General features: G+C 38.0%; 2 protein-coding genes across 2 annotated transcripts in view; one reads left to right on the forward strand and one right to left on the reverse strand.

Annotated features, from left to right (window-relative positions):
* The window catches only part of ANKRD45 (ankyrin repeat domain 45), a 49,991-nt gene that overhangs the window by 23,587 nt on the left and 2,790 nt on the right, over nucleotides 1–23,614 (forward strand). Inside the window, exons 3-5 of the mRNA XM_027613887.2 lie at nucleotides 991–1,158; nucleotides 19,632–19,726; nucleotides 22,619–22,757. Coding sequence (XP_027469688.1) covers nucleotides 991–1,158; nucleotides 19,632–19,726; nucleotides 22,619–22,757 — 402 coding nt within the window. The remainder of the gene's footprint in view (nucleotides 1–990; nucleotides 1,159–19,631; nucleotides 19,727–22,618; nucleotides 22,758–23,614) is intronic.
* On the reverse strand, nucleotides 5,710–7,481 carry TEX50 (testis expressed 50). The gene is given in 3 exon segments (XM_027613888.1): nucleotides 5,710–6,244; nucleotides 7,159–7,463; nucleotides 7,466–7,481. Coding segments are annotated over 3 exon segments (552 nt in total). The 3' UTR covers nucleotides 5,710–6,013.

The following is a 23,614-nucleotide window of genomic DNA, read 5'->3' on the forward strand; positions in this document are numbered from 1 at the left end:
ACTTTTCTCTTTTTCCCTACTCTACTCAGTGACAAGCATTTAGGTGCTGTTTCCTACTCCTTAGAAATCCTTTATTTGGCAACAGACCTGGGTTTGAATCTTGCTTTGGTCACTTGCTCCCAGTGTAGCCTTGGGCAAGGTCTAGCCTCTCTGACCTTCACTGTCCTTTGTATCTTTTAATGGGGTTAACAATACTGACCTCATAAGGTTCTTGAAGGGGTTGAATCGAATTATAGTACATAAAGTGCCTGATACATGGTAGAGTCAACACATCTATTCATTCTTTTGCTCAATTCTTCTTGTTGTAGCAGTACAAGCCTCTTTGGCCAGTTAAATGAGTCACAAATACATCCTGTGGGTAAGTTAAAACAAGGAACTTCTGACTTGATTAGTGTAAAAAAATTTTAATGATGCCTCTCTTGTTTTTTACTCTCATAGTAGTTGCCTCAGCAAATCTAAAAAACAACTTTCTAATTTGGTGGGTCATGATTTCAGTTTTAATTCAAATGATTAATTTCCAAACCAAAGGCATACACAGTTGTCATAATTCCTATGATTGCATTAACAATAATGCTAGTGTAATTAGTTTGCTGAAAATCCCTTAGACTAGAGTGGTGGGTCTAATTGCGTTCCAAAATAGATTACTTCTAGGGAGGTTGCTGTCTTCCTTAGCAGATGTTGAAGAGCTCAGACTTCAGGCTACCTGTGTTGGTATCTTGCATCCATCATTTACTGGCTATGTTCCTTGGGCCAGTTTCTGGACCTCAGTTTCTGTCTTCTCTGGACCTCAGTTTACTTATCTGGGGATTATAATAATTCTGACCTCATAGGGTTTTTATGAACTAAATGAGTGTACTATATATAAAGTACTTAGAATAGTGCTACCTCACAGTAATTGTTCAAGACTTGATCATTATGATCTTCTGTTCAATAAAACAGCCTGAAACAATGTAGTCTATCTGACCAGACCATCTTCATTCTCTTGGTTAGGTTACACACTCTTACACTGTGCCGCAGCCTGGGGTCGTTTGGAAACTTTGAAAGCACTGGTGGAGTTGGACGTTGATATAGAAGCGTTGAACTTCCGGGAAGAAAGAGCTCGAGATGTTGCTGCTCGGTATTCCCAGACCGAGTGTGTTGAATTCCTGGACTGGGCAGGTAAGGAGGCCTACAGGGTAGTAGTGTAACCAAATTAACGAGAGTTCACTCCTTGGTAAGTCACAGAAACTACCCCAGGTGAATTGACTCACAAAGGAAACTTTATTGGCAGCAAATAAGGAGATCACGGATGGTAACTTCCAAAGCTGTGACTCCCCAAGCAAGGGTGCATGGGTTCCTTTTATTTAGGGTTAAGATTTTATTCATTTATTTGTATATTTATTTGTTTTTTAAGATTTTATTTATTTATTTGACAGAGGGAGACATAGCGAGAGAAGGAACACAAGCAGGGGGAGTGGGAGAGGGAGAACCAGGCTTCCCGCCCAGCAGGGAGCCCGATGTGGGGTTTGATCCCACGACCCTGGGATCATGACCTGAGCCGAAGGCAGATGCTTCATGACTGAGCCACTCAGGCGCCCCTAGGGTTAGGATATTTAAAAAGGGGATCCTTGTCATTGTACAGGCGAGCATAAGGCTCCACATGTGCCTTAAGAAAACATGCCTATACATACATTGTATGTTATGTAAATGAGGCTTGTGTCCTCCTTGGGTGGAGATTTCATTATTAGAGTGAGATAAAGATAGTTGTGGGTTATTCTAGAGGTCACCCCATGGCCCATCTGTGCTCAAACTGGTCTGGGTAGTCTGGGCTGGCTGGAGGCCTCAGGGCAGTTGCTATTGTGTAAGGGATGGTTTCGGTTTCCATTTGCCTGAATTAAGAGATAAGCAGGGAAGAAGTGCTTAAGGAAAAAAAAATATGGGACAGAGGTTGGTGAGCTCAAGCAGGTGGGTAGTAAAGGTCGGGTCTTGGGATCTAGCTGATGACAGTAGAAAAGGACTGAGTGATGGATTTTTTTCCCCTATGAGTTATAGGTTATACCATAACAAAGCAAGAGATGATTAGCATTTTCACCTTTTGTCAAGTTTTATTTGTGCATGTAATCACAGCTGGTGGTGGTGTGTGAAATCTCCTTTTTTTTTTTCCTATTTTGCTATTGATCTCAAACATTGTACTTAATAGAAACTCCACGTATTGGAAGTTAGTTGATTGACTAATTTCTAACAATTTCACCAATAATTTCCCATAAGAACATATGTATGAGATGTGTTCAGGGCCATTTTCTGAGAGACTTAGGCAGAGTGGACCATTTCTTTTCTTTTTTTTTTAATGATGTATTTGAGTCATATATTTGTTTTCCCAGGTAGATACAGTTATAATAATTTAAAATGATTTTCCAGGCAAAATTAATCTATAGTGTTAGAAGTCAGAATAGCAGTTACCTTTCTGGCATGAGGGGAATTTCTAGGGTGTAACTTTTTTTTCCTTGATCTGGTTGCTCGTTACATGGTGTGTTCATTTGTGAAAATTTTTTGAGCTGTACATTTATAATTTTTGCACTTTTCTGCATGTATGTTAATGCTACAATCAAAGGTCAAAAAGCTATGTGCTATTTTGAGTTTTAGTGATATTTTGCTTCATTCATTTCCACAGCCCTGTAGAACATAGCTTAGAGATTCCAGGGAGATAATACCTGTGTAATTATGTATGTGTACACACATTGGTTAAAAAACTAGTACTTGTGAAGTTCACGGCATTCATTTTGCATAGTACTCTTGCATTTGTGCTTTTCAGCAAGCATTTATTAAATGCCCACTATGAGTATAGCATTGTTGCCGGTACAACTGGTTGTTCCTGCCCTCTGGACATTTGTTAGGTGGGGGATGATAAGCTATAGACATAAATAACATCAGAAAGCCTATGAATAAGGGTTAAAGTCAGCAGAGGCGGTGGTCCATGCTATGGGGTGGTCAGGGAACGTGAAGTTGGAGCATGTTGGAGTTGAACTGGGCCTTGGAGAATGGGTGGGATTTTAATACATTAGAAGGAGACAGGGTGTAAGCACAGCCTGAGGGCTGAGGCTGAAAGTGGCGTATTGAGGGACAGTGACGAAATTGCCTTACTAGAATAGCAAGTTGTAATTTGCAAAGGTGCGCTACAGCACAGGTGGAATCATAAAAGAGAAAGTACATAGGCTTTTGAATCGAATTGCTGGAGTTTATATACTGGTGTCTCCGTTTGAAACCTATGTGACCTTGGACAAGGTACTTAAATTCTTTATACCTTAGTTTTATTTTCCAGAAAAGGGAACCAATAATAGATCCTGCCTCTTGGCAGTTGTTGTGAGGAATGAAGTGAGATGATATTAAGCACTTCCCACAAGGCCTGGTGTGTGATGAGCACTTGAAAAATGCTACTGCTGTTACTACAGCCAGATAATACCCTGAAATGCCAGGTTAAGGTGTTTTCATTTCATTTCTGTTGCAACTGGGAGCCACTGAAAGTTTTATGTAGCAAAGGAAGAGGATGGAAGTGGTATTTAGGAAGAGTCATCCGGTAGCAATAAGGAGCTTGCTTATCAGCAACATGAGAGGAGGACTGGGAGAATAGAAATAAGGAAATTGAGGGAAAGTAGCACATTTGGAAAGAAAAAGATGAGTTATAGTTTGTGGATTATTTTGCAGATAATTATCCACTTGTACTAAATGTTTTCTAGGGGCAATATTTCTAAGAATAGCTTCAATTTCATGGTGAGATCTGTAAGTAAAAAGAAAACAAATAGCAAAGAATTTAAGCGATCTCCCATGAAGTTATTGTAGCTGAAATTCACATTGTATAATTTAAAATCCATTTTTGAAGAATGACCCATGGTACTTAAAACACAAACCAGGGACAAATTTAAATATAACTTTTCTGAAAAGACAGTTTGGGACTTATGGGTGTGAAGTTCCAGTCGTTTTCTTCCTCCTAATATCCATCTGTTTAGTTTGGGTCCTTAACATTCTTGGGGGAATTATACCTAACATTTCCTAATAATTGAGATAAAAGAAGACTACAATACTATATAAACTAGTATTCTGTTTTCAGATCAACGATGGAATTTTAAGGATTGGAACTTCATGGTAATGTAGCTGTGGAATGTCAGAAACACAAACTATTCAACAAAACATTTAATGTTTGTTTAATTCAGGCTAAATGAGAGTTTAAACCACTACTATTTCTTGTTCTGGTGATTAGAGTAGGAGTCACCTGGAGAAGTTTAAGGGGTTGAGGACTCCCTATGTTGCCAGCTGGACTGGGGAGACCCCCCTGGACCCAGAAGCCTCTGCCCAGCCCATCCCCAGGATGTCATTGAAGGCTCTTGGTCTCCTCACTAGAAAGAATTCATGCGCAGACCAGACACAAAGATTGAGTGGTGCAAGTAGGAGAGTTTATTAAAGTAAGAATATGCCCTCAAGATGAGAGAGTAGGTGAGCTTGAGAGAGAGCTGAATGCCCTGGTTTGGAGTCTCATCTTTTATTGACAGTTGTTAACTAGGGGGTGGAATATTCATTACTTGGGGAGGGGATTTCTTGGGAGCAAAGTTTTGTACATTTTTTCCCTTATGTCATCACCGTTTCCAGCCTTCTTTGCCTTGGGCCTGTCTGGTTTGATCCAGCTTCTCGTGGCTTGTTTTGGAGTGCTGTCAGGACAGGTTCTCTAACTTTCCCAATAGTTGGCCATAACTCCCCCTTTGCTGGCCTCTAGGCATCCTGTTAAAGCCTGTCTACTCTAAAACCCACCCAAAAAGATTCTCCTCCATACAGTAGAAAATTCCACTCTTAGAGAGCAATTGCTTTGGATTTTCGAGGTTTGGAGACTTTTCATTAAAAGAAATTTGTATCAGTGTTCTCTTAGAGGGAACTGGTTGACAGGTCAGAACTCTGAAAGGATGGAAGAGACATTTTTGGAGATGTAAGTGTAGGGTTGTGCTAAGGGAGAATGGAAGTAAGGAGGAGTCTGGAAACTGGGCTCATAAACTTTTAATAATCCACAATAACCTGAGCAGGCACTATTCTATTACTTGTAAAGACTATAGAGTCTTACTCATTGTTTCAAGAATTTTTTTTTTTTTTTAAGAATTGTTTTATAAAAGTATTTTTCTCCCTTATATTGATGCGAGGTGTATTACAGAACTGGCATGTTTTTCTGTATGTTTTAAATCAAATCTTCTGTCCTAGTCTCAGATAGGGCTCCCAATTTGTTTGGAAAATATGGTAACCATACTTATAAAAATTGAGGTGGCTGATCAACAAAAGTCTGGAATACTTTCTAAAAACTGAGGTATCTTATCAATCAAAGCCTGAAATTTTAGAAATGTTGATGCTTAATCATTTGTCATAATGAAAATGGAAAAATATATACTTTAAAAAATTATTCTATTTCTTAATATTTCCATACTATTTTAGCCATCTGAGATGGGAAATTAAAAGTTTCTGTGTGGCCAAAAAATCTATTCAGGAAAGTAAGAAAAACCACAAATTAATTTTATTTATTTATTTATTATTAATTAATTAATTAATTAATTTAAAGTAGTCTCAATACCCAGGGTGGAATGAACATGGGGCTTGAACTCATGACCCTGAGATCAAGACCTGAGCTGAGATTAAGAGTCAGATGCTTAACCAACTGAGACACGCAGGCACCCCACAAATATTATTTAAATCAGAGATTTATTGAAACACTAAATCAAGATTCTATTCTACGTATTGATTAATGATTAGTAATCTAACACACTAAAAAGAAAAAAAACACTTAAACATGAAGAAGTGATTGTATACAATCTTTTTCTTGGTACTCTAGTAAGTATGGATGCCTTTTTAGTTGAATAGAAGTAATTTTTCAACCCATACTTCTTTGGAAAGATTCAGTTAAGTATGTGACAAAAAAAAATTACAAGGGCTCTCAAAGAACCATTTTTATCCTTGCATGAGTTGTCTCAACAGATTTCTTGTGTAATCTCCATATTGGATTGAGCTACATTTGCATATGGATAGGTCTAGTTCCTCTGGCTCCTTCTTCACTCCTCTTCCTCTTTAGTTTTCGGTGCTTGACTTTCTTCGCTGGAGGATGATGGGACCTCTCATTCAGATACTTGGTCATCACTGATGTTGTGGCCACCAGCCGGCAGAGTATTTGGTCAATGTCATAGATGGACTGATTTTCTAGGTCATTACCAAATGTATTTGAGGAGGCTGGTTTTTTCAGCTAAAAGAAGAGAGGCAGATGATATTATAGATTTTTTTCTTACTGTAGTTCAGATTACATTTGTTTTCTGGATATGTACACTTAAACTCTAAACACTACCCATTATGTATCTATACAAAAGAAAGGTTGCTATAAAAGGTGTAAGTGCAGAAGAAATGCTCTTTTGTATATGATTATAAGATTATAGTGATCATTATCACCATCAGCAAGCATTTAATATGTGCTTTTTATGGTTAGAGCATTCTGCTGAAAGAAATTACTTGAATATTAGTAAAATGTTTTCCTTTACTAAGCAGCCTCCATGTATAATGCAGTCAAATCCTAGTAATTTTATAAATATCTCATTGTTGTGAAGGTCAATGAGCTTTTAAGATTGCCTCAAAATACGGTGCCATTGGCAAAGTGGGAAATTAGTTTAAGAGCACCATTTCCCAGAAAATTATCCTAACCTTAGAAATTAGTTTATAGTCTGTTTAAAAAAGAAAAAAATAAATACTTATTTTTCTTAGCTTTCTTAGGTAGATCTGGAAGGGACTTTACAGATCCCTTGTCCAGATACTTCATTTATGGATGAGACAGCTGAGAAAGATTGAATGACTTACCTATGGGCCCAGACAGATAACTTCATCTCCTACCCATTCTACTCATTGTAGCTCACTACTTTCCTGATCTATTTTGTAACTTGAAAGAGAGAGGATGAACTAGATTATTTTAAGGACTTTCTAATTCAGTATACATTGTTGAGCCCCAAGTATGTGCAAGACACTGTACTACATGTTTGGGGGTGAGTGGTGGGGGCAAGGACATGTTACAAAGAGGAATAAGACATGGTACTTTCCCTCAAAGAAGCTGATAATCTTATGTTTTAAAGTCTATGGTATTTATAACTATTACTGTTTGCATCACTAATTCACCTTTTTTTGGTGTTTTTTCCATTTCATCCACAGGTAATGCACAGATAAAACAGACAGGATTAAAAAGAGAGCTTGTACTAAAATATAAATGAGATGTAAAGAACCCTGAAATATATCCATATTGGCAAAACTGCAGCATAGTTTGTCCAGAGGGTAAGGTAGACAGTGAGATGGAGAAGGCTTAACTTTCAGATAATGCATTTCTTCTGGAAAAATCTCCCATCCAACCTTTGTCCAGATAGTTCCATCACAAATGCAGAAGCTCTCCTTAAAGAAGCAGATAAACAACAGAGAAAAAGTTAGGATAGTCCTTGAATGGACATCTTTCTCAACTGGGGAAAAAAACATCTAGCCAAAAAATTGGTCACAGAGCAGAATCACTCTGGGATCAGTTAATGTGGTACTCCACTCAAAAGCATTGTCAGCACAATATACACTGATGATCATTATAACATCATTAGTCATAGTGATTCAGGATAAATTCAGTGATGTCATAAAGGACCACATTAGAACTAAAAGGTGTCACCTAGCCAATTACTGGGTTTCTTTCTTTCTTTCTTTCTCTCTTTCTTTCTTTCTTTCTTTCTTTCTTTCTTTCTTTCTTTCTTTCTTTCTTTCTTTCTTTTTCTTTCTTTCTTTTCTTTTCTTTCTTTCTTTCTTTCTTTCTTTCTTTCTTTCTTTCTTTCTTTCTTTCTTTCTTTCTTTCTTTCTTTCTTTCTTTCTTTCTTTCTTTCTTTTTCTTTCTTTCCTTTCTTTCTTTCTCTCTCTCTCTGATTGTATTTTTAAGTAATCTCTACACCCATTGTGGGGCTTGAACTCACAACCCCAAGAGTAAGAGTTGCATGCTCCACCAACTGAGCCAGCCAGGCACCCCTCCTGGGTTTCCTAGGGATATTTTTCCTTGCTTTTTGCCAGAATGTTTTGAGCTTTTTCCCTTTTCTGAAAAATGAAGACTTTACTAATTTTTGCTTGCTAATAAATTTTGTAATCATATTAACAGATTTTCATAGAAATAATTTACCTATATCTCCTCCAAGCCTTCTGAAGTATGGCAGTTTTATATCTACCTAAAATGTTGCTATGGCCATACCGTTGCACACAATTTAGCATCTGCTTCTGTTTTTTTCACTCTGGAATGTCCTTCCCTTCAAATAGTTAAGCAAATATTGAGTTCCTCCCCCTTTTAACTTATGTCCCTTTGGTGGCAATGTGGTACTGTCCAATAATGAGTGAGGGGTGGGGAATTTGGCATGGAGTATGATAAAAAGATGAGACATAGATCCTGCCTTTAAAGAGCTTACAGTCTAGAGATAGTAGCAAAAAACAAGATAGGAAAAATTATGAGATAGACTAAAATGAGAGCTAACTCAAATTATAATCATGTAATGGTTGAGAGAGCAATGAGTTCTTTTTGGGGGAATCAGAAGTCAGAAGTTTCACAGAAGAGTATTTGAGTAAGCTTTGAAGAACGAGTAGAATTTTGGAAGATGGCAATGCAGAGAGGGCATCTTAGGTTGAGGAAACATAATAGAGAAATGCTCTGTCAACATTCATATAATAAATACTTATTGAGTACCTCTATGTGCTAAATACTGTCCTAGGACCTGAGAATATATGCATAATTTGGCACAAAACAGAATCTTTATGTTCCTCAGTTTGCTTTCCAGTAGGAAGACCCAGAAAATATATCTGTCAAAATCTATAAATCTATAGAGAGCTTTCGAGAAAAGTAGAACAGCAAGGGGGTTATGAAGTTGCCGGCAAAGGGGTTATGAAGTTGCCAGTAAGTGAATGAGCGAGTGTGTGTTCCTTTACAGAGGGCAAGCAGGAAAGGCCTCTCTGATAAGCTAATGTCTGAGCAGACAGACAGCTGAGGAACTGAGAGTGAGCCATGTTGACAGGTGGCGATGTTGCTCTGTAAATAATGGGTAGACTCTCTGGATGAATGTTGGAAGGGATAAAGCTAGAAAGGTAGTTTGTGGCTAGATGGATGTTGGAGGGCTCTGTGTTTTATTCAGTAGTCAGTAGGAGTCATTTAGAGAGTTTTGAGGAGAAGAGTGACATAATGATAAACTTACCGAGTGCTTTACTATGTCCCAGGCACTGTGCCAAGATACTTGCATGCATTATACTACATTTTGTTTAGTCCTTACAATTATATGAGGACTGTACTACAATACTTCCATTTTATAGATGAAACCTAGAGAGGTTAAGGTATTACTGCGATCTAAGTGTTTGTGTCTTCTCACCCCCAATTCATATGTTGAATACTAATGCCCAGTGTGATAGTTTTAGGAGGGCCTTTGGGAGGTGCTTAGAAAATGAGGGTGGAACCCTCACAAATAAGATTAATGTCCTTATAAGAGGTCTCACAGAGCTCCCTAGCCCCTTCCACCATGTGAAGGCATAGTGAGAATATGCCAACTACGAAGAAGGAGGGCTCTCATCAGACCACAACCATGTTGGTACCTTGATCTTGGACTTCTCAGTCTCCAGAACTGTGAGAAATGAATTTTTGTTGTTTATAATCTACCCAGTCGGTGATGTTTTGCTATAGTGGCCTGAATGCATTACACAGGTATGGTGGCATTAAGAGGATGCTTGCAATAAACTCCTTTCTCTATGAAGCCACCCCAAATAAACATGTGCTCTCAGTAAAATCAGTGTGCTTATTTTACAAATGCAGTTTCATGACAAGTTCTTTAGTTCCGTCTTCTGACTAATTCCTCCATCCTGTATTGGAATTCTGGAACTACCACTGACTCCAGGTTACCCAAATAGTGTAGCCAAAATCTAAACCTTGGATTCCAGTTTAGGGAATTAATTTTGCTTGCAGCATGAATAATAGGTTTGAATCTGTGAAGGGCTGGAAGCAAGAATACTAGTTAACTGGTCCCTGTATGTTAATACAATTCCTGGAGCACCTGGGTGGCTCAGTTGGTTGAGTGTCCAACTCTTGATCTTGGCTCGGGTCTTAATCTCAGGGTTGTGCATTCGAGCCCTGTGTTGAGTCCAGCAAATAAACAAACCAAAAAAACCCTAAAAACTATTCCAGACGTGGGTCTGAATTTGACCTCTTTTATTATGTCCACTTTACAGATAGACAAATGAGGCTTAGGAGATTGTTGTTACTACAGATGACACAGCTGAGTGTTACAGTGATGTTTTTTAAAGTTTCTATTTCAATTCCAGTTAGTTACCATACAGTGTAATATTATTTTCAGATGTACAATTTAGTGATTCAACACTCCACACAACACCCAGTGCTCATCGCAAGTGCCCTCCTCAATCGCCATCACCTATTTCACCCAACCCCCTACCCATTTCCCCTCTGGTAACCATCAGTTTGCTCTCTGTAGTTAAGAGTCTGTTTCTTGGTGTGCCTCTTTCTCTCTTTCCCCCCTTGCTCCTTTGTTTTGTTTCTTAAATTCCACATAGGAGCAAAATCATATGGTATTTGTCTTTTTCTAATTGACTTATTTTGCTTAGCATAATACTCTCTCTAGCTCCATCCACATCCTTGCAAATGGCAAGATTGCATTCCTTTTTAAGGTTAAGTAATATTCCAATTTATGTATACACCTTAAGTAATATTCCATTTTATATATATACCACATCAGTATAGATGGACACTTGGGCTGTTTCTGTAGTTTGGCTATTGTAGATAATGCTGCTATAAACATCGGGGTCCATATATCCCTTTGAATTGGTATTATTGTATTCTTTGGGTAAATACTGCAATTGCTGAATTGTAGAGTGGTTCTATTTTTTACTTTTGAGGAACTGCCATACTGTTTTCCACAGCGGCTGCACCAGTTTGCCTTCCCACCAGCAGTGCAAGAGGGTTCCCCTTTCTCCACATCCTCACCAATACCTGTTGTTCCTTGTATTTTTTATTTTACCTCTTCTGACAGATGTGAGGTGAAATCTCATTGTAGTTTTGATTTGTATTTCTCTGATGATGAGTAATATGGAGCATCTTTTCATGTGTCTGTTGGCCAACTGTATGTCTTCTTTAGAAAAATGTCTATCCATGTCTTTTACCCGTTTTTTAGTTGGATTATTTGTTTTTTGGGTGTTGAATTGTATAGGTTCTTTATATATTTTGGATACTAACCCTTTATCAGAGATGTCATTTGCAAATATCTTCCCCCATTCCACAAGTTGCGTTTTAGTTTTGTTGTTTGTTTCCTTCTCTGTGCAGAAGCTTTTTATTTCAATGAAGTCCCAATCCTTTATTTTTGCTTTTGTTTTCCTTGCCTCCAGAGACATATCGAGAAAGAAGCTGCTATTGCTAATGTCAAAGAGGTTACTGCCTGTGTTCTCCACTAGGACTTTTTAGTAGTTTCCTGTCTCACATTTAGGTCTTTTATCCATTTTGAAGTTATTTTTGTGTGGGGTGTAAGAAAGTGGTCCAGTTTTCATTCTTTTGCATGTTGCTCTCCAGTTTTCCCAACACCATTTGTTGAAGAGACTCTTTTCCATTGGCTCTTTTTTGAAGATTAATTGACCATATAGTTGTGGGTTCATTTCTGGGTTCTCTATTCTGTTCCATTGGTCTATGTGTCTATTTTTGTGCCAGTACCATACTGTTTTGATCACTACAGCTTTGTAATATAACCTGAACTCCAGAATTGTGATGCCTTCAGCTTTGCTTTTCTTTTCAAGGTTGCTTTGGCTATTTGGGGTCTTTCATGGTTCCATACAAATTTTAGGGTTGGTTGTTCTAGCTCTGTGAAAAATGCTGTTGGTACTTTGATAGGGATTGCATTAAATGTGTAGATCACTTTGGGTAGTATAGACATTTTAACAATATTTATTCTTTTAATTCATGAATGCTTTCCCATTTCTTTGTGTTTCATTTTCATCTCTTTCATCAGTGTTTTACAGTTTTCAGAGTACTGGTCTTTCACCTCTTTCGTTAGGTTTATTCCTAAGTATCTTATGGTTTTTAGTACAATTGTAAATGGGATTAATGCCCTAATTTGTCTTTCTGCTGCTTCATTATTTGTGTATAGAAATGCAACATATTTCTGTATGTTGTTTTTGTATCTTGTGACTTTACAGAATTCGTGTATCAGTTCTACAGGTTTTTGGTGGAGTCTTTTGGGTTTTCTATATAGAGTATCATGTCATCTGCAAATAGGGAAAGCTTGACTTCTATGCCAATTTGGATGCCTTTTATTTCTTTTTGTTGTCTGATTGCTGTAGCTAGGACTTCCAGTACTATGTTGAATACCAGTGCTGAGAGTAGACATCCGTGTCTTGTTCCTGACCATAGAGGAAAAGCTCTGTTTTTTTCCCATTGAGAATGATATTAGTTGTGGGTTTTCATATATGGACTTTATTATGCTGCGATACATTCCCTCTAACCCTACTTTGTTGAGAGTTTTTATCATGAATGGATGTTGTACTTTGTCAAATGCTTTTTCTACATCTATTGAAAGGGTCATGTGGTTCTTATCCTTTCTTTTATTAATGTGGTGTATCACACTGATTGATTTGCGAATATTGAACCGCCCTTGCAGCCCAGGAATAAATCCCACTTGATTTGTTCACAGACGAATTCTACCAAACATTTAAAGAAGAGCTAATACTTATTCTTCTCAAACTATTCCAAAAAATAGAAAAGGAAGGAAAACTTCCAGATTCATTCTATGAGGCCATGATTGGTGAATGATTCTTTTAATCCTTTGGGTTCTCTTTGCCATTGAGAATTTTTGTATCCATGTTCATCAGGGATATTGGCCTGTAGTTTTTAGGGGAGTCTTTTTTTGGTTTTGGTATCAGGGTAATGCTGGCCTCATAGAATGAATTCCAAAACTATTTTTTGGAATAGTTTGAGAAGAATAGGTATTAACTCTTTAATTATTTGGTAGAATTTGTCTGTGAAGCCATCTGGCCCTGGACTTTGGTTTGTTGGGAGATTTTTAACTGATTCAGTTTCTTTGCTGGTTATCAGTCTGTTCAAGTTTTCTCTTTCTTCCTGTTTCAGTTTTGGTAGTTTATACGTTTCTAGGAATTTATGCATTTCTTCTAGATTGTCCAATTTGTTGGCATATAGTTTTTCATAATCTCTTATGATTGTTTGCATTTCTGTGGTGTTCGTTGTTATTTCTCCTCTCTTGTTCATGATTTTATTTATTTCATTGATCTATTGTGTTTTTTTAAGTTTCTTTATCATTTATTTCTGCTCTAATCTTTATTATTTCCTTCCTTCTTTTGGTTTTAGGCTTTTTCCTTGTTCTTTCTCTAGCTCCTTTAGGTGTAAGGTTCGGTTGTTTATTTGAGATTTTTCTTGCTTCCTGAGGTAGGCCTGTATTGCTATATACTTCCCTCTTGTCACCACTTTTGCTGCATCCCAAGTGTTTTGGACCATTTTGCTTTCATTTTCATTTGTTTCTATTTTTTTTATTTCTTCTTTGATTTCCTGGCTGACCCGTTCATTGTTTTGTAGCATGTTGTTTAAGCTCCATGTATATGTGGGCTTTTCAAATTTTTTTTGTGTGTGGTTGACTTCAACATTGTAGTCAGAAAATATGCATGGTATGATCTCAATCTTTCTGTACTTGTTGAGGCCTGATTTGTGACTTAGTATGTGATCTATTCTTGAGACTGTCCCATGTGCACTTGAAAAGAATATGTATTCTGCTGTTTTAGGATGGCATGTTCTGAATATGTCTATTAAGTCCATGTGGTCCATTGTGTCATTCAAAGCCATTATTTCCATCAATCAGAGAAAGACATGTATCATATGACCTCACTGATACGAGGAATTCTGAATCTCAGGAAACAAACTGAGGGTTGCTGGAGTGGTGGGGGGGTGGGAGGGATGGGGTGGCTGGGTGATAGACATTGGGGAGGGTATGTGCTATGGTGAGTGCTGTGAATTGTGTAAGACTGTTGAATCACAGACATGTACCTCTGAAACAAATAATACATTATATGTTAAAAAAAAAAAGAAGAAGAAGATAGCAAGAAGGGAAAAATGAAGGAGGGGGAAATTGAAGGGGGAGATGAACCATGAGAGACTGTGGACTCTGAGAAACAAACTGAGGGTTCTAGAGGGGAGCGGGGTGGGAGGATGGGTTAGCCTGGTGATGGGTATTAAAGAGGGCACGTACTGAATGGAGCACTGGGTGTTATACTCAAAAAATGAACCATGGAACACTACATCAAAAACTAATGATGTAATATATGGTGATTAACATAACATAATTAAAAAAAAGCCATTATTTCCTTGTAGATTTTCTGTTTAGATGATATGTGCATTGATATAAGTAGGGTGTTAAAGTCCCCTACTATTATTGTGTTTTATCAATTAGTTCCTTTATGTTTTTTATTGTTTTATATATTTGGGTGCTCCCATCCTGGATGCATAAATATTTAAAATTATTAGTTGGATTATCCCCTTTTTTATGCTATAGCGTCCTTCTTTATCTCTTGTTACAGTCTTCATTTTAAAGTCTAGTTTTCCCGTATAAGAATTGCTACTCAGGTGTTCTTTTGACATCCATTAGCATGATAAATGGTTCTTTATCCCCTCACTTTCAATCTGTAGGTGTAAAATGAGTTTCATGTAAGCAGCATATAGATGAGTCTTGGTTTTTTTTTTTTATCCAGTCTGGTACCCTGTGTTTTTTTATTGGAACATTTAGTCCATTTACATTCAGAGTAATTATTGAAAGATATGTACTTAGTGCCATTTTATTACTTGTTTTGTCATTGTTTCTGGAGATGTTCTCTGTTCCTTTCTTATCTCTGTCACTTTTGGTCTTTCCTTTCTACTCAAGGAGTCCCTTTTAATATTTCTTGCAGGGCTTGTTTAGTTTTTGTGTGTCTGGGAAACTCTTTTTCTCTCCTTCTCGTCTGAATGATAGCCTTGCTGGATAGAATATTCTTGGCTGCACATTTTCCCCATTCAGCACTTTGACTGTGTCATACCACTCCCTTCTGGCTTGCCATGTTTTTGTTGAGAAATCTGCAGCTAGCCCTATGGGTTTTCCCTTGTAAGTTAAGGGCTTCTTTTGTCTTTCTGCTTTTAAGTTTTTTTCTTTATCACTATATTTTGCAAATTTAGTTACAATATTTTTGGTGTTGGCCTGCTTTCGTTGATTTTGATGGGAGTTCTCTGTGCCTCCTGGATCTGGATGTTTGTTTCCTTCTCCAGATTAGGGAAGTTTTTTGCTATTATTTTTTCAAATAAATTTTCTGCTCCCTTTTCTCTCTTCTTCTTCTGGGACTCCTATAATACAAATGTTATTACTTTTGATGAAGTCACTCAGTTCCATAAGGTGAAGTCTATTCTAATGTTCCATAATTCTTCTCTCTTTTGTTCAGCTTCCTTATTTTCCATTGTCTTCTATATCAATAATTCATTCTTCCTTTTCTTTCAGCCTGCTGTTCATTGCCTCAAACCTGTTTCTAATCTCAGTTATTACATTTTTCACTTCTGACAGATTCTTTTTAACTCTATTATTTCTGTGTTATGGGTCTCCCTGAAGTTTTCCATTCTTTTCTCAAGTCCAGTGAGTATCCTTATGATGCTTTAAATTCTCCCTCAGGCATGTTACTTATATTTGTTTCACTCAGATCTCTGGCTGTGACCTTATCTTGTTCTTTCATGTGGGATGAATTCTTCCATCTTGGCACTTTGTCTAAGTCTCTGCCTCCTCCTCCTCCCCCTCCTCCCCCCCCACTCCTCCTCCTCATCCTTCTTTTTCTTCTTCTTCTTCTGTGTGGCTTCTCTCACTTTAGTTGTGGAATTTGTTCTGTCAGTCTTCAGGTTCATTTCTGGGGTATTTAGGATGATTGTTATCTACTTCTGTTTGTGGGACAAGATGAGCCTAGGGTACCCCTATCCTGCTTCCATCTTCCTCTGTAAAGTGATCTTTTTAACTCTCTCAAAAACTCCTATGTGGAGTTTCATGAGATTGTGAATGCTGATCATGATAGGCTGGATAACAGCCCCCAAAGATATCCAGGTCCAAATTACTGGAACCCGTGAATGTTATAGGGCAAAATGGACTTTGCAGATACAATAAGGATTAAGGATTTTGAGATTGAGAGATTATCCTGGATTCTCCTGGTGGACCCTAAATATAATCACAATTGTCCTTATAAGAAGGAAATCGATGTTTGACAGGAAGAGGAGAAGGTGATGTGACTGGAAGCAGAGAGTGGCATGATGCACTTTGAAGGTGTTGGGAGGGGCTACAATCTGAGGAAAACAGAAAATTGCTAGAAGATGAAAAAGGCAAGGAATGGTTTTTCCCCTCAGACCTCTAGAAGGAGTCAGCCCTGTCTATGCTTGACTATAGTCCAGTGAAACCAATTTCAGACTTCTGGCACCTAGAAGTGTAAAAGAATACATTAGTGTCTTAAGCCATCAAGTCTATGATAATTTGTTATAGCAGCCATAGGAAACTAATACAGATTTTGGTACCTGGAATTGAGGTGCAGCTGTAAAAAATATCTAAAAATGTGGAAGCAGCTTTGGAATTGGGTAATGAGTAGATAGAAGAATTTTGAGGTGCAACATAGAAAAAGCCTAGGTTGCCTTGAGCAGACTGTTGTTAGAAACACAGATGTTAGAGATGCTTCTGGTGAGTGCTCAGAAGGAAATGAGGAGCATGTTATTGGAAAATGGAGGAAAGACAATCATGGCAGAAAGCTTGGCTGAATTGTGTCCTGTCCTTATACCAAAAGCAGAACTTGTAAGTGGGGAACTTGGACATTTAGCTAAAGGGATTTCCAAACAAAGTGTTGAAGGCATGACCTGGTTTCTTCTTGTTGCTTATAGTAAAATGTGAGCGGGAAAGATAAAGTGAGGAAAAAATTGTTATGTAAAAGGGAAACAGGACTCGATGATTTGGGAAATTCTCAGCCTATCCAGGTAGCAAAAGTGCTAAAATTAGGAGATTCACTATTAGGAAAGTATGCTCTGGAGAAAAGGCAAGGATGTGGCTGGACAGTGTTTTGTGGGTGCTGAAGAGATTGGGTGTGATACGCATGGCTCCCCTCAGTCATCTTAGCAGAAGTCAGAAATAGAAATAAGATTATCCAGGAGGGACCCATGGAGGAGCCTCTTGCTTTATGGAATGAGGCTCTGTGGCTTGCAGGGAGACTCACAAGTGTTTTGAGGATGTTATACCAGTAGGAACATTGTCAGTTTGAACAAAGGGACACAGAGAAAACAAAAAGAAGAAAGGCTGCTTGGGGCACCTGGGTGGCTCAGTCGGTTAAGTGTCTGCCTTTGGCTCAGGTCATGATCTCAGGGTCCTGGGATCCAGCCCCATGTCGGGCTCCCTGCTCAGTGGGGAGTCTGCTTCTCCCTCTCCCTCTGCTGCTCCCCCGCTTGTGCTCTCTCTCTCAAATAGATAAATAAAATGTTAAAAAAAGAAAAGAAAAGAAAAGAAAAAAGGCTGCTGGACTCCCAAAACCCGACAGGCAGGAAACAGACTGATGAAGCTATTCAGCTGTGAATACATGCTACCTTTCCTAAAAAAGAATGATTCAGGCTGAAACACAGGCCAAGAGGATGGAGCCTTCTGCCACAGAGGATTATTCCTAGGTCTTGACACCTAATAGGATTTGCCCTGTGGGATTCCAGAATTGCTTGGGACTGGTGACTCCTGTTTTCCTTCTACTTTCTCCCTTTCTGAATGGCAGTGTCTACAACTCTTACACTGTGCCTGTCCCACCATTGTATTTTGGGAGTAGAGAACTTGATTTCTAGTTTCACAGGTCTGCAGATGGAGAGGAATTTTACTCCAGGATGATGGATCACACCAAAGTCTCACCCATAGCTTGTTTAGATGATTTAGATGATAAGGTTTGAGACTTTTGAGTTGATGATATTTTAGATGAGCATTTGGACATGGGTTGATGTTGTAATGTGCTGAGATTTTTGGATGTTGGCATGAGGTGCATGTATTTTGCATGTGGGATAGATGTGAATTTTAGGGCAGGCTGTGATGAGCTGAAAAATGGCTACCAAACATATCTAGGTCCTTATTCCTGGAACCTGTGAATGTTATTTCATATGGCAAAATGAATTTTGTAGATCCTTCAGTTAAGGATGAGGAGATTATTCTGGATTATCAAGGTGACACCTGATGTACTTTGAAGATGGAGGAAAGAGCCACCAGTCAAGGATAAAGGCTACCACTAGTGGTTGAAAAGGGCAAGAAAATGGGTTTTCCTCTTGGGTCCCTCAGATGGAATCAGCCTTGCCAACACCTTGACTTTAGCCCATTGATACCTGTTTCAAACTTCTGGATTCTAGAACTGTGAGAGAATACATTTGTGTTGTTGTCAGCCATCAAAGTTTGTTACAGCAGCCACAGGAAATTAATACTTCAACCTTCAGATTAATTTGGGCCTTATTTACAACTTATAATATTCAGTTGTTCCATCTAGGAATATGGTAAGCCTTTCCATTTATTTGAGTCTTTCATTTCTCTCAAAGTGTAATTTTATTCAAACAGGTCTTGCAGATTTTGTGATGACATTACTATGGGTGCTATAGTGAATGGAGTTATTTTAAACACTTTTTTTTAAAAGAGAAAAGCTGGGCGCCTGGCTGGCTCAGTTGGAGGAGTATGCAGCTCTTGATCTTGGGGTCATGGGTTCAAGCCCCATGTTATGTGTAGAGATTACTTAAATAAATATTAAAAAAGAGAAAAGCTATTTTTGAATTTATTTTGAAGGATCACAAGGGATAAAGCAAGTGACGACTCATCTATTGGAAATGAATTTTTGTTTCTCTAGAGTAGAAAATTTTTTAAAGATTTTATTTATTTTTTTGACAGAGAGAGACATAGCGAGAGCAGGAACACAAGCAGGGAGAGCGGGAGAGGGAGAAGCAGACTTCCTGCAGAGCAGGGAGTCTGATGAGGGACTCGATCCCAGAACTCTGGGACCATACCTGAGCCTAAGGCGGACGCTTAATGACTGAGCTACCCAGGCGCCCTAGAGTAGAAATTTTAATGGAATATGGTCTCTTTGGGATTAGATATCACATACAATATTTATTTATCTTCAAAATTTTAGCACCATTTTAGGAACACGGTGAATGTCCCAAAGTGCTATGCTAGTTGAGTATCATCTATCTTGAAATTCAGTGAAAACAACCTTAACAAATCTTCTACACACAGTGTTTTTTTTTAAGATTTTTAAATTTATTTGCTTGAGAGAGAGCGAGCAAATAAGAGAGAGCATGAGTGGGGGCCGAGGGTGGCGGGAGGGAGAAGTTGACTCTTCACTGAGCAGGGAGCCCACTGTGGGGCTCAATCACAAGACCCCGGAATCATAACCCGAGCTGAAGGCAGACACCTGACTGAGCCACCCAGGCGCCCCTTCTATACATAGTCTTTATAAACTCCAGATATATAATAGTACCTTGTAAATAGTTGAGCATATTTCTTAGTCTTTGTCTTATTATTGTGCATTTTATTGTCCTATTCCTTCAGATGCAAGGCTGGCCCTGAAAAAATATATTGCAAAGGTCTCGGCAGCAGTTACAGACACAGAAAAGGGACCAGGGAAGCTCTTTAAAGAAGACAAGGTACTGCATTATGATTATTGTTTGTTCAGAAGTCTTTTGAGATTTTTGCCTTACATCTTTAATTTCTGTACTAATGCTCTAGAGGTAGGTGGTGGTCCTTACTGCTGTCTTCTCCCTCCCTCCCTTCCCACTTCCCTCCTACCCTTCCTCCTTCCCTCCTTCCTTCCTTAGTAAACGACTAGTAAGAGATAGACTGATCAAAATTAAATGAAATACTATAAAGGAGTGACATAGAGATGTATGTACTAAGTATTACACTCAGCAACATGAATACTTTAAAAAAAAGAGATTTATTTATTTATTTATTGAAAGAGAGAGAGAGAGCACAAGCATGCACGAGCAAGGGGGGGAGGGGGAGGGGCAGAGGGACAGGAGAGAGAGTCTTAATCAGACTCTGCACCCTGAGTAGGGATCCCGATGCAAGGCTTTATCTTATGACCCTGAGACCACCATCCTGAGATCATGACCTGAGCCAAAATCAAGAGACAGGTGCTTAACCAACTGAGTCAGCCAGGCACCTGAACATGAATACATTTTTAAAGTATATTGTTGAGTGAAAAAAAAAATCAGCGAAGACTACAGGAGAGATTTTCATAAACTCCAAAAGCAAGCAAAATAAAACTATATTGTTTAGGGATACCTACATATAGGGTAAAACTATTAAAAAAGAAAGCAAAGTTATAAGCACAGATTGTCATTATCTCTTGGAGGAGGATAAGGGGATGAATTATGGGAAGGGCACAGAAATAGAGTTATTCTGGCAATGTTCTAGTTATTCTGTTGATTATTTGGGTCTACTGATACTCATTTCATTAAGTTTTGCTTTAAAACTTATATATATATATATCATATTTTAGTTTCTTTGTATATACAAAGAAATATATTACATATTCAGACGAGATCTATATATTACATATTCAAACTTTACATGATGATAAAAAAAAGATACACAGATGTAAGGATAGCTAATTGTAAAGCCGACTTCCCACATTTACCATATACTAAGTTCTGCATGTGGACTAGTTTATTGCTGTGGATATACACTAAAATAAAAAGATATGTTCCAGGTACCAGAACTGTGTTTTGGTTTTAAATTATCTCTCTCAGGGTGCCTGGGTGGCTCAGTCAGTTGGGTGACTAACTCTTGATTTCAGCTCTGGTTGTGATCTCAGGGTGGTGGGATGGAGCCCCACATAGGGCTCCCAACTCAGTGGGGAGTCTGCTTAAGATTCTCTCTCTCTCTCTCTCTCTCTCTCTCTCTCTCTCTCGGTCTCCCCCTCCCCCTGCTTGGGCACGCACTCTCTCTCTCAAATAAATAAATCTTTAAAAAAACAAATTATCTCTTGCATTTCTGTGCAGGATGTTCTGTGAATTCCCTGTGACTTATAATTCTCATGAAAAAGAATTAGCTATTGCTCAAAGTGTAATACATCCCCACATCTGGGAACATGATAAATTACACATTTCACTTGTGGTTTGTAAAACACTTTATGAAATCTCTTATGAAACCAACAAAATATAGGCAAAATTCTAAGAATAGCTATTTCAGCTATTGGATCTGGGAAACAAAAATTTCCTGCCACAGACAGTGCCTTGTCCAACTAGTTACTGTAAAAGCTTTTTAAATTTCAGTGTTTAAATATTTGGTTATTTGAACTAGAAAATACTGTGTACATATAGTAATAATTAGAACAAAATTGAAATGCCTAAAGCAAACTTAATAGCTTTCTCTCTTCCCATTTCCAGTCTTGCTATCTTACCCTATGGTTCTAATAACAATGTTTTTTTTTTTAAAGATTTTATTTACTTGACAGAGAGAGACACAGTGAGAGAGGGAACACAAGCAGGAGGAGTGGGAGAGGGAGAAGCAGCCTTCCCACCGAGCAGGGAGCCTGATGCGGGGCTCGATCCCAGGACCCTGAGACCATAACCTGAGCCGAAGGCAGACGCTCAATGACTGAGCCACCCAGGCACCCCAACAATCTTGTGTTAATTTCGCCATACTTGTCCCATCACTTATATAAATATATGTATGCACACATATGGTTTTATAAGGTTTTGTTTTTCTAAAAGTGGGATTACACTATATATATTATTCTTTTTTTGAACTACATATTATTCTTTAATTTGCTTTTTTTCCTTTTAATAATATATTATGGACATCTTTCCAAATCCACTTGATTCTACATATGTCTCCATACAATACTGCTTATTTAATAATATGGACAGGCCATGCAATAAATGCATTCATTTCTCTTTCTTATTACAAACCATAGAACAAGTAAACATCTTAAAGCAGACAGCCTCAGTTTGCTGTGCATGGGCAGAAATAACTTTGCAATGCAAACTGAGACGTTTTCAGTGAGGTGGAGCTCTTCTGGAATTTCTTCCACTTCCTCTCCTCTGAACCATCTGAGAGGAAATAAAATAGCGTTGTCTGTTGAGTTGCATCCGGGTCATACCAACCACCTGTTCTCCAACCTTTGCAAATGTTTCTCTTTATCACAGGGCCCAATGAGACTAAAGAATTAGGGAGAGGGTGTACACTGGCCCAAGACTTCATGACTCTAGCTTATGAGTTTTATTATATACAACATTCCACTAATGTTAGAGCTGCACTGCCCAACATAGCAACCACTAGCCATGTGTAGCTATTTTAAGTTAGAATTAATTAAAATTAAATAAAATAAAAAATCCAGTTCCTCAGTCAGACTAGCCCCTTTTCTAGTACTCTATGGCTATAAATGTCAAATGGTGACTGGTTTGGACAATGCAGATAGCTCATTTCCATCATCGCAGAAAGTTCTGTTGCACAGTGCTAGTTTAGAGATACTATAGAGTTTTATTTTTCAATAAACAAGTAGAAAATAAACTCTTTGTTTCTGTCTCTAGAATACCATCCTCACTGCATGCCGTGTAAAAAATGAGTGGTTGGAAACCCATTTGGAAGCTTCCATTAATGAGATTTTTGAACAGAAACAACAATTGGAAGATACCGTGACTCCTATATTTACAAAAATGGCAACACCATGTAAGTTTTGGATGAAAATGGTTTGAATGCAGAAAAGATGAATATGAAGTTCAGTGTTGTTATTTCTGAGATACTGATTTTAACAATCTTCATTAAGTAGCCATTAACTTTTTTTTTTTAAAGATTTTGTTTATTTATTAATGAGAGACAGAGAGAGAGAGAGAGAGAGAGGCAGAGGGAGAAGCAGGCTCCCAAGGAGCAGGGAGCCCGATGCGGGACTCGATCCCAGGACCCTGGGATCATGACCTGAGCTGAAGGCAGATGCTTAACCATCTGAGCCACCCAGGTGCCCGCCATTAACTTTTTACCAGCACATATACAAGTATGATATAACTCCCTAGGTTTATTATTAGTTTCAGTATTAAGAATAAATAAAAATAATAACAATTATTTCTATAGAGAATATCTAATACTAATCTTAATATTGTTACCATTACTTGTTATTTAATTTTATATAATTTACTATGCCTTTGATTTTCAACTAGGAAGGCATGTCCTCCTAGGAGCTAGAGTGACTTAATTTGAAAAAGCACTTTCAGTATTACAACTGCATTTTGAAAAGCCTGTTGGGGGAATACTATCCTGTTCCTGGGGAAGGTACATCAGAATTTTGGTGGCAGGCATACCTAAGAATTTTTAAAATATCAGCTTTATTGGGATATAATTCTTATACTATAAAATTCACCATTTAAAAATGTACAATTCAGTGGTTTTCAGTATATTCACAGAGTTACACAATCATTACCACCATCTAATTTCAGAACATTTTACCACCCCAAAAAGAAACACCATTGGCAATCACCTCCTACCTCCTGCAAGCCTCCGGCAACCACTAATCTTTTCTATTTCTATAGATT

This window comes from Zalophus californianus, chromosome 10 (genome assembly GCF_009762305.2).
Source record: "Zalophus californianus isolate mZalCal1 chromosome 10, mZalCal1.pri.v2, whole genome shotgun sequence".
NCBI classification, from domain to species: domain Eukaryota; kingdom Metazoa; phylum Chordata; class Mammalia; order Carnivora; family Otariidae; genus Zalophus; species Zalophus californianus.